Source organism: Sinohyriopsis cumingii, chromosome 7, assembly GCF_028554795.1.
Source record: "Sinohyriopsis cumingii isolate HCF-2022 chromosome 7, ASM2855479v2, whole genome shotgun sequence".
Lineage (NCBI taxonomy): Eukaryota > Metazoa > Mollusca > Bivalvia > Unionida > Unionidae > Sinohyriopsis > Sinohyriopsis cumingii.
In genome coordinates, this window is record NC_142967.1 from 25,631,670 (window position 1) to 25,644,811 (window position 13,142).

Here is a 13,142-nt window from a genome sequence, read left to right on the forward strand (position 1 = left end):
AATGCTAAGGCCTTCTTTACTAAGAGCCAGTTAGCTGTGACATTTTCACCATGCCGGTACAAGATACATTCCACCATCTACTATACTGAACTCTCAGAATTAGATAAAAATATAGCAGCAGCTAACATGTCTGTCCCACTTTTTTATAAAGTGGATGAAAATATGTTTCTTGCAACACATCTGGCAGAAGAATTGACCAATTGAAATTCCTGGGAGTTGATGGCCCAAATTGCTTTAATTGTTAACACAACAGCTCACCATTCAGTGACAAATGTGATGAGTTCCTTGGCCATTCTTAACTTGATATGACACCACATTATGTTGCTAAAGCTGCATCTTGCTCTGGCTTTAAGGACAACTCCACTTGGCTCACTATTGCTGCTTGAGGGCAAAGTTGAGGAAGTTCAGTGACTAGCAGCTCAAGAACTACCCCTCCAAGTTGCCACTTCATTCTTATCCGTGTTTCAAATATTGGCCGGTGCTGCAACAACTGAGAGACAATGGGCAAACCATGCAAAAGGAATCTCTTACAGCCTGTGTGCCATTCACATCTCAGCCTTATGCCAGCATACAATAGCGGAACCAGTTTAGGGGTATCTTATGGGGAGGTAAGAAACCAAGTTTCTTGACCCTCAAACCTCATGTCTCCATCTGCAGACTTAACACAACCCTGAGATGGTCTGCCAGAGCTTGCTAGGCTCCTGCAATTCTGGTCACATTGGATATACAGTAGTCTCCCTCTTATAAGGCCACCACTGCTGCAGCAGTAAAGTGGCATTATAATGAGGGTGGCTTTTCTAGAGGGGGATGACAAATGTGAATAGTAAATACATATGAAGAAAGTCACAAGTACATTTAATTCTGAAACATTTAATATTTTCATTAAAATATCACATGCATGTTGTGAAATAAATGAAAAACAAACTGTTTCATCATTTTCAAAAGAATGTTATGAACAACAATTGATATAGTTTTAAAACTGCCTTTATAATTATGTTACAGATCACATCATCTGTCACTCTGTTGGTAACAGTCGTAAAAACAAACCAGTCTCATTACAATTAAAAATATCCTTGCTGTCATATCCCCTGCATATATCGTTTAGTCTTTTGTTCCAATCTTCGACAACTTCATTATTAACATCAGCTGATTCTCCACTAAGGACAGAACACTTAATATTGTGTCACACTTGAAATCTGTGCAACCATCCGTTACTTGCGGTAAAGTCATCACATCCCAATTCAACTGACAAAATTGTTGATTTTTCTTGTCATTCAAATCAGGATACAAACATCTCCTGGCTCTAACAATCTTCCTTTCTCTGTCCATTTCACCTTCCCACTTCTGCAGAATTGTTTCCTTATCTTTCACGATATTGTTTATCGGAGTCTTTCCGACATTAGTTTTCTGCAAGGATCCTCGACCCCCCTCCCCGAACCTCTCGGTCAGTTGAATTACTTTCACTTTCTCTTCTATTTTTCTTTTCCTTGATGACATGTTGATCTTTTTGCAGTAAGTTATTCATGTTGCCAACTACAATACTGATAAAACAAATTTTTATGCATCTAAACAAATTGCCGTGTGTTTTTAAAGGAGGGGATCTTGTCACGTGATTTGTTAGTTGCAGTCTGGTACTCTATTGTTTTTATACATTTTTTACACTGAGTGAGTGAAGCCAAAATGGCTTTGATATGTACCATTTAACATCACGCAGATTTGACCTCACGCCCATTAGGATTTGTAATTTTAACAATTATTGTCAATAGTATTAGCCACTAATTATCAAAGTGAACATCTATCTAAGGGAAGCCATAAAAACTATCAAACCATTTTCCTGCTGACGCTTGTGTATTGTACATCGATGCTGCCACTTCTCAGCTGTTACTACTGTTCAATAATTGTAATCTTAACAATTATCGAAGTGACTAAACCGGACATCTTATGATAACACAGAAGTAAGGCTAATTGGATTACATATACTTACCCTTTTGTATGGATTAAAATTTGAGTCTTTCTTGGCTTTATGGAATAAATGTGGCTTCTCGTGAGGCATAATAGATATAATATTAACCTTAGTGGTACATGTACTTTAGTCAACACTTCTTTCAGTAATGAAAACCTGACATCGGGAAACAGAAATCGGATTACTTAACACACGTTATGAATAAAGTACTGGTTCTGGATACATATCAAAATAAAATGCGGCTGCTTGTGAGGGGTAAATTTTATATTATTGCACTAATATGCTGGCCGCTGGTCACGTTAGCTGGTTGGCCTTTCGTGAGGGGTACTTTTGAACACAAACGTGTCGGTGCCAACGGATTCTGCCTGTAAGGAGCGGGTGGCTGCTGGTCAGGGGGGCCGTTCAAGAGGGGGACTACTGTACCTGTTTCTGCAAATTGATTGAGTAATCCATGTTATTTTGGAGAGTCAATAGATTTTGTTTATTCAGGCCCTCCCTCTTTCTTCCCCTCCCCATCTAACAGATGTGCTGTCAGACAGGGAAAAGGACATCATTCTTCAGCAGGAGATAGTCATTCATCGACAAAAGGGCAGTCAAGACTACACAAAAACCTAAATCTCCAGAGTTCTATTCATAGCTGTTCCGTACCAAAATGGCCAACAGTAACTTGATCATAGAGTTGAGTTGCCACAAAGAATTCATTCTTCCACTTGAATGCTATAAATAGAGAAGGCAATATTCATATGATTCTTCATCTAAAAGGATGAGTATGCCATCAGTTATCATCTCACAGAGGCCTAATTTCATGGCTCTAATCATCTGGCATCACAAACGTTTTTTTTTGTTTGCATACGGCAACAAAGTTTACCAATTTGGAGTCCTTTTGTTGGGTCTTTATCAAATTATGGAGTGGGTTGTTGCCCTGTTCTGGTTGACTATCTGGTAGAGTATCTGGACAGTCTCCTTCAAAACCATATGGTCAGTTCGATTATCCTCAGGGACAGAAGCATGGACATTTGCCTCTAAAACCATATGGTAAGTTTGATTCTCCTCTCGGTCAGAAGCATGGACAGTCTCCTCCAAAGCCATATGGTAAGTTTGATTATCTTCAGGGGCAGAAGCGATCTCCTATCCCTTTTGAACTTCGTGAACTTGGCAATTTAGAATCCCAGGAAATCCTCCCTTTCCTTTCCTGCTCAAACAGCTGTAAATACAGGTCTTTTCTCCTTACTTGGGGATGGGGAACATACACACTTGCCTTATATCAAGAAAGCACTTGTTTTAGAACAGTTCTTATAAAATATAGTGGACAGGTTTGCTCCAGCAGTGCCTGTTTGTAAGAAATGTGAGTTTTTCTGTTAGTGGAAATATGTTGCTTCAAAAAGCCTTTGATATCATAGGTAGCTATCTCCCTTTGGATGCTTTGAGAGGTTAGTCCACCTCTCCAACCATTTTATGAACGATTTCTTGTTTTGACTGAAGGCTTAGCCTGCTATCTCTGTTGTATCATTTGCCCCAGTGGCATCAACAAGACCCTGTAAGAGATCTGAAGTGGGACCAAAGGAGCTGAGCCAATTGGACAAGGGAGAACTCGCATGTTTTTATCATTTAAAGAGGAATTATTTCCATGAAGACACTGTATTCATGGATACAATGGATCGTTGACTCTGTTTATGAGAAACTAATGCAGGACCAATGCAGCATAACGGGCTTCATTCCATATTCATTCAGATGTAGGCTACTCTACTTATGGAATTTGCAGGAGTGAAATATTTTTTCCAAACCACCAGATACAGGGTCTGTGCTAGAGTTAGGGATGTAACTTTCTCCTCCTCCTGCTTATTATTCCAAGATATTATGATCAGGTGATGTAATATAAGATGAAAACAATTTTTGTTACTAAAAGGTGTTTTTCTTTGATAATACTTACACAGTCAAAATAAGGCACACCCTCCCAAGACCTCCCTGCAGTTTGACTCATGTAAGAGCTTCCACATCCACTCCTGTAGTGACTGATATATGGATAGAATTTTTGTACCAAACCCTCTATCTAAGGGAAGACTTCCACCTTTGGATGAAGATGACTTTTTTGCAATTCTTTTCTATGTGAGGGTTGGATTTGCAAGGTATTGGATGTACTCTGAAGATATTATGACTAAGTATGTGTTATTGAAGAAACATTTTGCTCAGTAAAATATTTTCCATGCATTGTTGGAGAGAATTATTTGCTGAAGAAAAATGGCTTTATTTATCAGGAGTGAAATAAAATACATATCTGTTTAATATTAGATAAATCATCTGATTTTTAATGATGTATATTTATTTGGAGTAAGATTAACTGGTTTCTTCCTAATTAATTGCCGTTAGACTAAATCCTAAAAATTATTTTTTGGCAATTCAGATAAATAAAAATTGAACTAGATGTTTAGAAAGTCTCAGCATAATAATAATACTTATCAGAACTCTTCTAGAGTTTGTGGGAATATTCAAAGTGGGGAGGGGATCTAAACTGTTACCAACTCATGGTGCCACATATGAAAGAGTGAAGCCCACAGATGTAAATAAGCTTCTTCTAATAGTTTTGGCTGTTAAATTTTGTAAAGGTAATTTAAAACAGCTGTATGGTATATTTTGCTAGAGGTTTAATGGCTCAGGCGATACATACTGAGATCTCCATATTTCTGATAATATACTGCATTGATATACATGCTATTGCCAGAAATGTATTTTATTACATAATTATGTGTCAATAGATTGCTGTAGTATTACTTGAAGTTAATGTATACAGTATCTACCATATTTACCGATAAAAAAATTTTTTTCCTGTCCCAGAATTTATGGTGAAACATTTTTCATCTAGGTCATATGTACCAAGACTTAAGAAACAAAATAAATTTGTATTAAATTTGTGCCCCCCCCAATGCACGTTGCAATAAAATATATAAACAAAACGCTCATCCGATAATAAAAAGAAAGAACTAACCTTGTATTGTTATCACTTCCTTTTTTTCATCACGAGCATTAAAGAATAAAATATATCCACAAACCTCGTATATGTAGCATAGGCTTCCATACTGTAGCTTCTATCACTTATGTCCGATAATACATGACACATTGTTCATTGACACTGAGAACATTGAGAAACAACTCATGTTTGGTTGTGCTCAAAGGTTCGAATATGTTATCTGACTGAAAACTGGATCCAACAGAATCACAAATGAGAGGGAAATAATCATCCAGTATCTTGAAGACAAATGTCATTCACACATGACATGGTATTGAATTATATCCAGGTCAACTATATGACAGTATCTCGCGAATAAAAGTCATTATGTGAAAACACATTCACTTGAGTGCAAGGGACAATCTTTTTGCTAGCATGGGTTACAAAAGTATCATGCAAGCAAGTTATTGCTGTGTACACTGTTTACTCACAGAAATCAATGCCTCTTTGTATTAATTATAACTACAGATGCCAAGCACATAGAAGCCGGATGGTGAATAAACAAAGCTGGCAGCGAGCAGTAAACTCAGTCTTTGAAATTGCCTACAGGACATCAAAGACAAAGGTTAATTTTATTACAAAACAAGCTGACCTCAGAAGCCGACTTTGGATACTAATGAAGTTGGTTTTTCTTTTTTCTTAAAGGATATCAATTCAAAGGTTATTATATTGCAAAGCAAACCAGCATTGGAAGCTGACTTTGGGTTCTTTTAAGTGTGCCGATTTTTAAAAAATAATAATTTTAATATACAAATATGGCAGAGATATGGAGGTTAACTTTGGTTCCTTTTCATACAGCGTTCATGGGAATATTGAAAATAAATTGAAACAATGGAACAGATTTTGAAGTGACACAATATAGTGCTTCATGGACGGACATAGTGTCACCCAGAAGATTGGAGAAAATAAAATCATTTGATGAATTCATCAAGACCAGAAGAGAAGCAGATGATTTCACAAACAAGAAGGAAATAATCAACTGATATCTTAAAGACAAATGCCATTCATGCATGACATAATGTTAGGTGAACTATTGAATTACATCCAGGTCGACTATATGACAATATATTCACACAAAAAAAAATCATTATTTGAAAACACATTTACTTGAGTGCAAGTTAAACTCTTTTAACTAGCACGGGTTACAAAAGTATCATTAAAGCAAGTTATTGCTGTGTATACTTTTTACCTGCAGAAATCAATGTCCCTTTGTATTAATTACAACTTAAGATGCCAAGCATATAGAAGCTCAGGTGGTGATTAAACACAGCTGGCAGCGAGCCGTAAACTGATTCTTTGAAGTTACTGACAGGACATCAAAGACAAAAGGTTATTTTTGTTACCAAGCAAGCCAACCTGGGAAGCCGACTTTGGATTCTTTTATGTGAGCCATTTTTTTTTTTTTTTGTATACAAAGATGACCAAGATATGGAAGCTAACTTTTCACTAGTATTCATGGGAATTTTGAAAATAAATTGAAACAATGGAACAATTTTTGAAGTGACACAATTTAGTGATTCATGCTTAGACATCAATGACCCAATGTCACCCAGAAGTTTTGGAGAAAAATAAAATCATTTGATGAATTTGTGAAGTCCAGAAGTGAAGCAGATGATGCAGCATGATCTGACAGACTGCCAGCTTTTATGATTTTGCTGTAAGTCTTACAAAAATTACCCTTAAAATACGGACTTATGGCATACTAGCAAGAACTACAGAAAAATGATCCGTTGCTGAAGAATCCTGATAATTGGTTCATCCATGTTTTATTTGGATCTGGGTTTCATCTTAGAATTAGTAAAATTAGTCAGGGAACCAGACTAACTTAACAGCAGCACCCCAGATGTTTTAAATTGCACCTTTTTGTTCATGCGAAGCATCTGCATGATCAAACTGTTGATTATAGAATTTTTAAAAATGACAACCAGAAAGCAGTGCTTTATATGGTGCTTCTATTTTAATGTGTTTAATATTATACCTCCATGTTTAAGATGAAAGGGCATACAAGCTTATTGAACAATGTTAATAATTGACAGAGAAGAATAAAAAGGATTATTCAGATTCTTGTGAATAAAAGCTGGAAAGGACACAATTACGTTTATTGGACATCACATGCCAATTTGAGTATGTCTCATGGCAGGAGATATGATTGCCATCATCATCTGAAATGGAAAAGAATTTCCAAGAATTATGTCAAGTTGAGAGATAGCAACAAGTCATTGAGCTGCACAGGGTTTGGAACTGGAGTTTGTGCAACTGTACTAGTGGTAAATTAAGTCTACGCGTACATTACAAACTTTTCATTTGAACATAATATTTATTGTCAATGTGTCAAACATTTAATTACATTTTCCAGCTTTACAATAGCAGTTTACACCCTTACTAAAAACTGGTCAATCTTGTGGAAAAAAAATCAACTGCCTTACTGAGACGGACTCGTCAGGGTTGGCAGGTCTGTGATCATTAACATGGATGAAATTCAAGTTTACTTTTATCTCATTCCTGGATGGATTAATGATAAGATGAGGGTGAAAAGTGTGAGAATTAGCATGACTGGTGCAGATTTGAAAAAAATCTGACTTCAGTCCTTGAAGTTTCCACTTCAGGTGATGTGTTGCCTCTAACGATAATTTGTCATGGTACGAGAAAGTTAATAAAAATTATTCATACACTGAAAGAATGGATGGTACACATGCAAGAGAAAGGTTGTGTTGATGAGATAATGCTCTGTGGATTAAAGAGTTTTATCTCAAGTACAGTTTTATATTTTTTTAAATAAAATTTCACTGTTAGTGCGTTTTCCAATTTGTAATTTTCGAATGTTTTAAAAGTGTCACACAACCTTTGACTTAAAAAAAACAATGTGTCCCAGAATGTACAGTGCACCAAAAAATTACTTTTAAAATTAATTTATGGTGTCTCAACAAATACATTGTCCCAACATATATGTGAAAATCAGTTATTGTGTCCATCAATCCATCCATTATGATTTTATCAGCTTAATATTTCCTGAACTGGCTTGAGAGATCTTCATTAACTTGGTATGCATTTGTATCATGACATAAGCTTGTGCCCATATGAACTGTTTTGAGACATCTTCATGAACTTGGTATGCATTTGTGCCATGTCAGAAGCTTGTGTCCCATATAAACTGTTTTGAGAGATCTTCATGAAATGGTATGCATTTGTATCATGACATAATCTTGTGTCCATGTGAACTGTTTTGAGAGATCTTTATGAACTGGGTATGTATTTGTTTCATGACAAAAGCTTGTGTCCCATATAGTCTCGACTATTAGTACTCTTTGAGTTTTCTCCATATAATTTAAAATTGTAGTTAACCTTCATATATCCTCAACCATTTGAGATATCTTATATCAAGATGCTCTCTTATCATTACTTGACACTGTGTTTGTAAAAGGTTCTTTCTGATCAGGATCTTAAATGTTATCGCAATTTAATTTATTTTTAAAAAAATGTTAATGTCCATATGTCTCAAATTCACACACTTGGCATTTGAGATATCTTCCTGAAACTTGGTATTTTATTTTGGTACCATGACATGAGTTTGACAATGATAATGATCTTTACTTAGAGACTGGGAGTGGGAGATATTCTATAAGACCTAGTTATAGATGGGTATTAGAGAGTGGAAGTGGGAGATATTCTATAAGACCTGGTTATAGCTGGGTATTAGAGACTGGGGGTGGGAAATATTCTATAAGACCTAGTCATAGCTGGGCATTTATTCAATGCTAACCAATGAACTAATAGATTTTCCAAGACAATTTTTATTACTCACTGAAGAGAATTATGAAAAATATTTGTTCAGTGTTCTCAACAGGCATTGATAACATTATGTTAAAAAAAACTGATCCAGCAGAAATCTATTTTAATCAGTTTTATTGTTAGTCACTATGTTTGAACATAAATAAGAAAGAAAATGTATTTGTTCCAAGTTAATAACATGTATATTTTTGTGGGTGAAAAACTCAAGTATTATCAATTGTGGCTTTGTCACTGGTGAAAATACTGAGTTTGTGTTCCATGCGATAAAATGTATCCATTGTACACTTGATGCAAGCAGATATCCACTATGCACTGTCTCGTACATTTGGTGTACATTGGTGTGAATTACATGCCTTTCTGTGCCCTCTTTAGAGGAACTTTCACCCTGTCCTTTTTCAGATTCTAGAATTACTAATTAATATTTTATGAATATTAGTATTGCAAACAAATGATGATTCTACATACTGCTCCAGATTTTTATTTATCAAAAATGAAAGCTAAATAAAAGAAATTCATGTTATAATATCAACTTTTAAGCATGCTGTTGTTGACCTCTATGATAATGAATTTGCCTGTTTAGCTCCAGAACACCACATCCAATCAGATGGGACTTACGAGTCAGGAGATTGTAGTAGAGCCAGGACAGAAGGTACCAGTTTATGTGATTTATGCCCCCTCATCGACTCGTACAGCCACTGGAAAACTTGCCATCAAACCACAGTCTGGCTCATTCAAATACTCTGTAAGTTGAATATGCTTCTAGAAATGGAACTGTCTTGCCTTCAGTGTTTCAAATTCACTATTTTGTATATAGTATTTTATGTTGTAAGTCTTGTTTTCAGTGTATTAAATTCCCTACTTTGTATATACTATTTTAGTTTGCAGAAAATATGTTTGTAAGTCCTGTTGTCTTTAGAAATCAGTCTGGTATTTTATGATTTATATGGAAAAAAAAATTTCACATGATGAAACTAAATATTTCATGAGCTGGAGAAATCTACAGTGGACAGGGTGATAGATGTACTGTAAGACTAGTCAAGGTGAGATATCTACAGCAGACAGGGTGATAGATGTACTGTAAGACTAGTCAAGGTGAGATATCTACAGCAGACAGGGTGATAGATGTACTGTAAGACTAGTCAAGGTGAGATATCTACAGCAGACAGGGTGATAGATGTATTGTAAGACTAGTCAAGGTGAGATATCTACAGCAGACAGGGTGATAGATGTACTGTAACACTAGTCAAGGTTAGTTATCTACAGCAGACAAGTAACATATTATCAACATCGGCTTGTACATATCATAATCTCTGTCTATTGTAGTGTTCTCATTGACACTAAAAATGTTTATAAATTAGATTTTTGTTATGAGCAGTGTAGTTTGGAAAGAACAATGACACCCTTTCCTGAATTAATCTCTGACTCTTCTTTCCACCAAAGGTAAATATGTTTGAACTGGCTGATTAGAACAAACTGATAACATAATCTTGGATATAGAACTTTATAAAATGTTCCACCAAATGTTAAAACTAAATTTATGATCGACAAAAGATCCAATTGTTAGACGCAACATCTAATCTTAAGTAAACATAAAATGTGCAAATTTGTAGGAAATTAATGATTCAGATTTAATTTCTAATTTCAGGAAACAGTGGTATTTAAAATATTAGCTAATATTGAAAGTGTGAAATTAAATTCAGTTTAATACTGGCATGAAATTCACATCTAGTATAAAACCCAGACTTGTTTTTGCTGTCTCGTATATGTTAACTGCATGTATCAAATGTTTGTTCTCACATGATCAGACAAGTTTCTCCTTTGAATTCATTCCCTGATCCCACTAACATCAGGAAGAAGCTCTGTTACCTATCAGATCCAGTAATCACCGAAAGACAAACATTTCCATCTTTCTCATCTGTATACTATATGGGCGAAGGGAAGACATTCTCCCACTTTCCACTTACCACCTCCTGCCGCTGCTAGGCATTGACTTTCAACTTTTGCTGAATATGACATTTTGGATCCTGTACCTCTCACACAATCCAAGTTGTACCTTGTGGATTATTGATAATTGATCATCAAAATTGGTACAGCATTAATTGCAAAGGTTATTACTGCATGTTGCAGTTATTATTTTGTGAAATTTGTCAATGTTTATGATCATTTTTCGCAGTTGTGGGCTATTATTTTTAGGCACTGTTCTCCAGGATGGTATTGCTGGTGCTAGTCTTTGGTTGTTTTTCCGCACAATGCTGGTGTTTCTTTGCTTATTAAGTGTTAGTTCTCCTGCATATCGCATGTCTGAGAATGGCCCATGAGACTGTATTTTCTTTATGTGAATGACCTGTTTTGCCAGTAGTCCAGGCCATATAACACGGTTTTCGCAGCTGATCACCCAGTCTGGCCAGATATAGTCTATAATCAGTGACAAGGAATCTGTCATTTGGCAAGCCATACTGCATACTGTAGTCTATAATCAGTGAAAAGGAATCTGTCATTTGGCAAGCCATACTGCATACTGTAGTCTATAATCAGTGACAATGAATCTGTCATTCATTGACAAGGAATCTGTCATTCAGTGACAAGGAATTTTCAATCAGTGACAAGGAATCTGTCATTTGGCAAGCCATACTGCATACCATCTGTTTGCACCTTTGTATGAACATACATCTTTGGATAAAGCCATTATCGCAGTCAGTGTAACAGATATGCTGTTTTATAAGGTAAACAAAATTTCTTGCACACCACCCCAAACTTGGTGTGAAACATGATCACTACTGTCTCTGTAGATGATCCTATGTGTTGGTGCTCTCTTCTGGTTAACCTCATCAGCCTCGACAGTGGTGTATTTCAGCATCTTTACCATTGAGTTGGTTAGGGTTTCAGGTCAGTTTCAGATCTCACTCCATCCCACTATATTGTCCTTCAGAGTATGGAATTATTTTACAAACCTCTGCCTTGTTTGTGTGCATTAGTTGTAAGCAGCACAGATTCTTTAACCAAGTAAATTTCTGACATGGAGTGGATTTCATTGAGAGGGGTATTGTAGCTAGTCAGTCTGATCAGTGTGGTAGTTTGTTTGATTCTCCTCAGCAGTCATTGCATATGCCCTTAGCAGATGGTCCTTCTTGCTGAATTTCTCATCTTTGCGGTCGAAATGATCAACAAATCATGATCGCAAATGAAGTAGTTTATTTTCTGCATTAGTGGTTTATCAAATAATGGCTCACAATAATAATTCCACTGAAAATAACTGGAACTTTATCTGCATGGATGCCAGCTCATATGGGGTGGTGGACTAGAAGAGTTACCTCTTTACATCAGCATTCTAGAAATGAAGGCCATAGTGAACATGTTTCACTTCTGGAAGAATGAATTACTTGGATAATTTTTATGTAGTTCTCATTATGATGAACGGTTCTGTAGTGGTGGTGCATGTGCATATTTTCTGATTCCTCCACACTCTACAATGCAATGAAATAAATGTATTTAAAGACTTCATATTTTGCAGGCTGCCTAAATTTTTTATTTTGGTGACAAGGGAGAGCTCCCTCCTTTAGATAAAATCCTAGCAGCAAATTAGTTTAGGGGCTATACCTGCCCACTCTCCACCACCATCCCATCCCCACCTCCCAACAGTCTTGTCACTGAAAATAATTAAGAAAGTGAGGATTCACAGCAGTTGCAAAGTGATACAGGTGGGACAAGTCCTGGGTGAATCTAGTGATAGTTCCAGGCAAATTACCCCAAGACCCATGACTGTAGTGGGTAATATACTAGGTATATTCAGTGATCTGAGTACACCTCATGAAAATCTCTGCTCATGGGATTAGAGTTACTTCTGCTATCCTTGTGTTTAAATGAAACATGGTGATCCAAAACATAAAGACACTATATAGTGTCAGCCTTCTCATAATTTTATCTGTATTATAAAGTTTAACAGAGACAAAAAAATGAATCTGGTAGGTCCTGGAGCTGCAGCCCAGAACATCATCAGATCAGTTAGGAGTCAACACAGCCTTAACCCAGTGGATTGAAGAGTTTTCTGTGAATTTGCTTGGTGGTATTAGTTTAAGAGGAAAAGTCATTAGGTTTCTTCTCTCTTATTTGGGTATTGTTCTCACAGCTTACGTGACTGTCGGTTTTGCTGGTCTCATGAGGAATTTAGTTTACACTCATACAGGGAAGAATCATGGGAGAATTAGGATGTTCAGCATTGTCTTTTGCTGTTACCTATTCTCACAATGTTTATGTAATTTGGGCACTTATCCAAAGGAGAAGCAGATTTTTAATGAATTATGTTTTCTTACAAAACTTACACAATCACATTACTGTTAAATACTCACACATCCTTGTTGAGGTATTGCTGAAGCAAAAATTTAATAA

At 36.1% G+C, this 13,142-nt stretch overlaps 1 protein-coding gene across 1 annotated transcript in view; it reads left to right on the forward strand.

The window, feature by feature from the left end:
* The window catches only part of LOC149794917 (uncharacterized), a 109,966-nt gene that overhangs the window by 78,195 nt on the left and 18,629 nt on the right, over positions 1-13,142 (forward strand). The window contains exon 25 of the mRNA XM_089963731.1: positions 9,337-9,498. Coding sequence (XP_089819857.1) covers positions 9,337-9,498 — 162 coding nt within the window. The remainder of the gene's footprint in view (positions 1-9,336; positions 9,499-13,142) is intronic.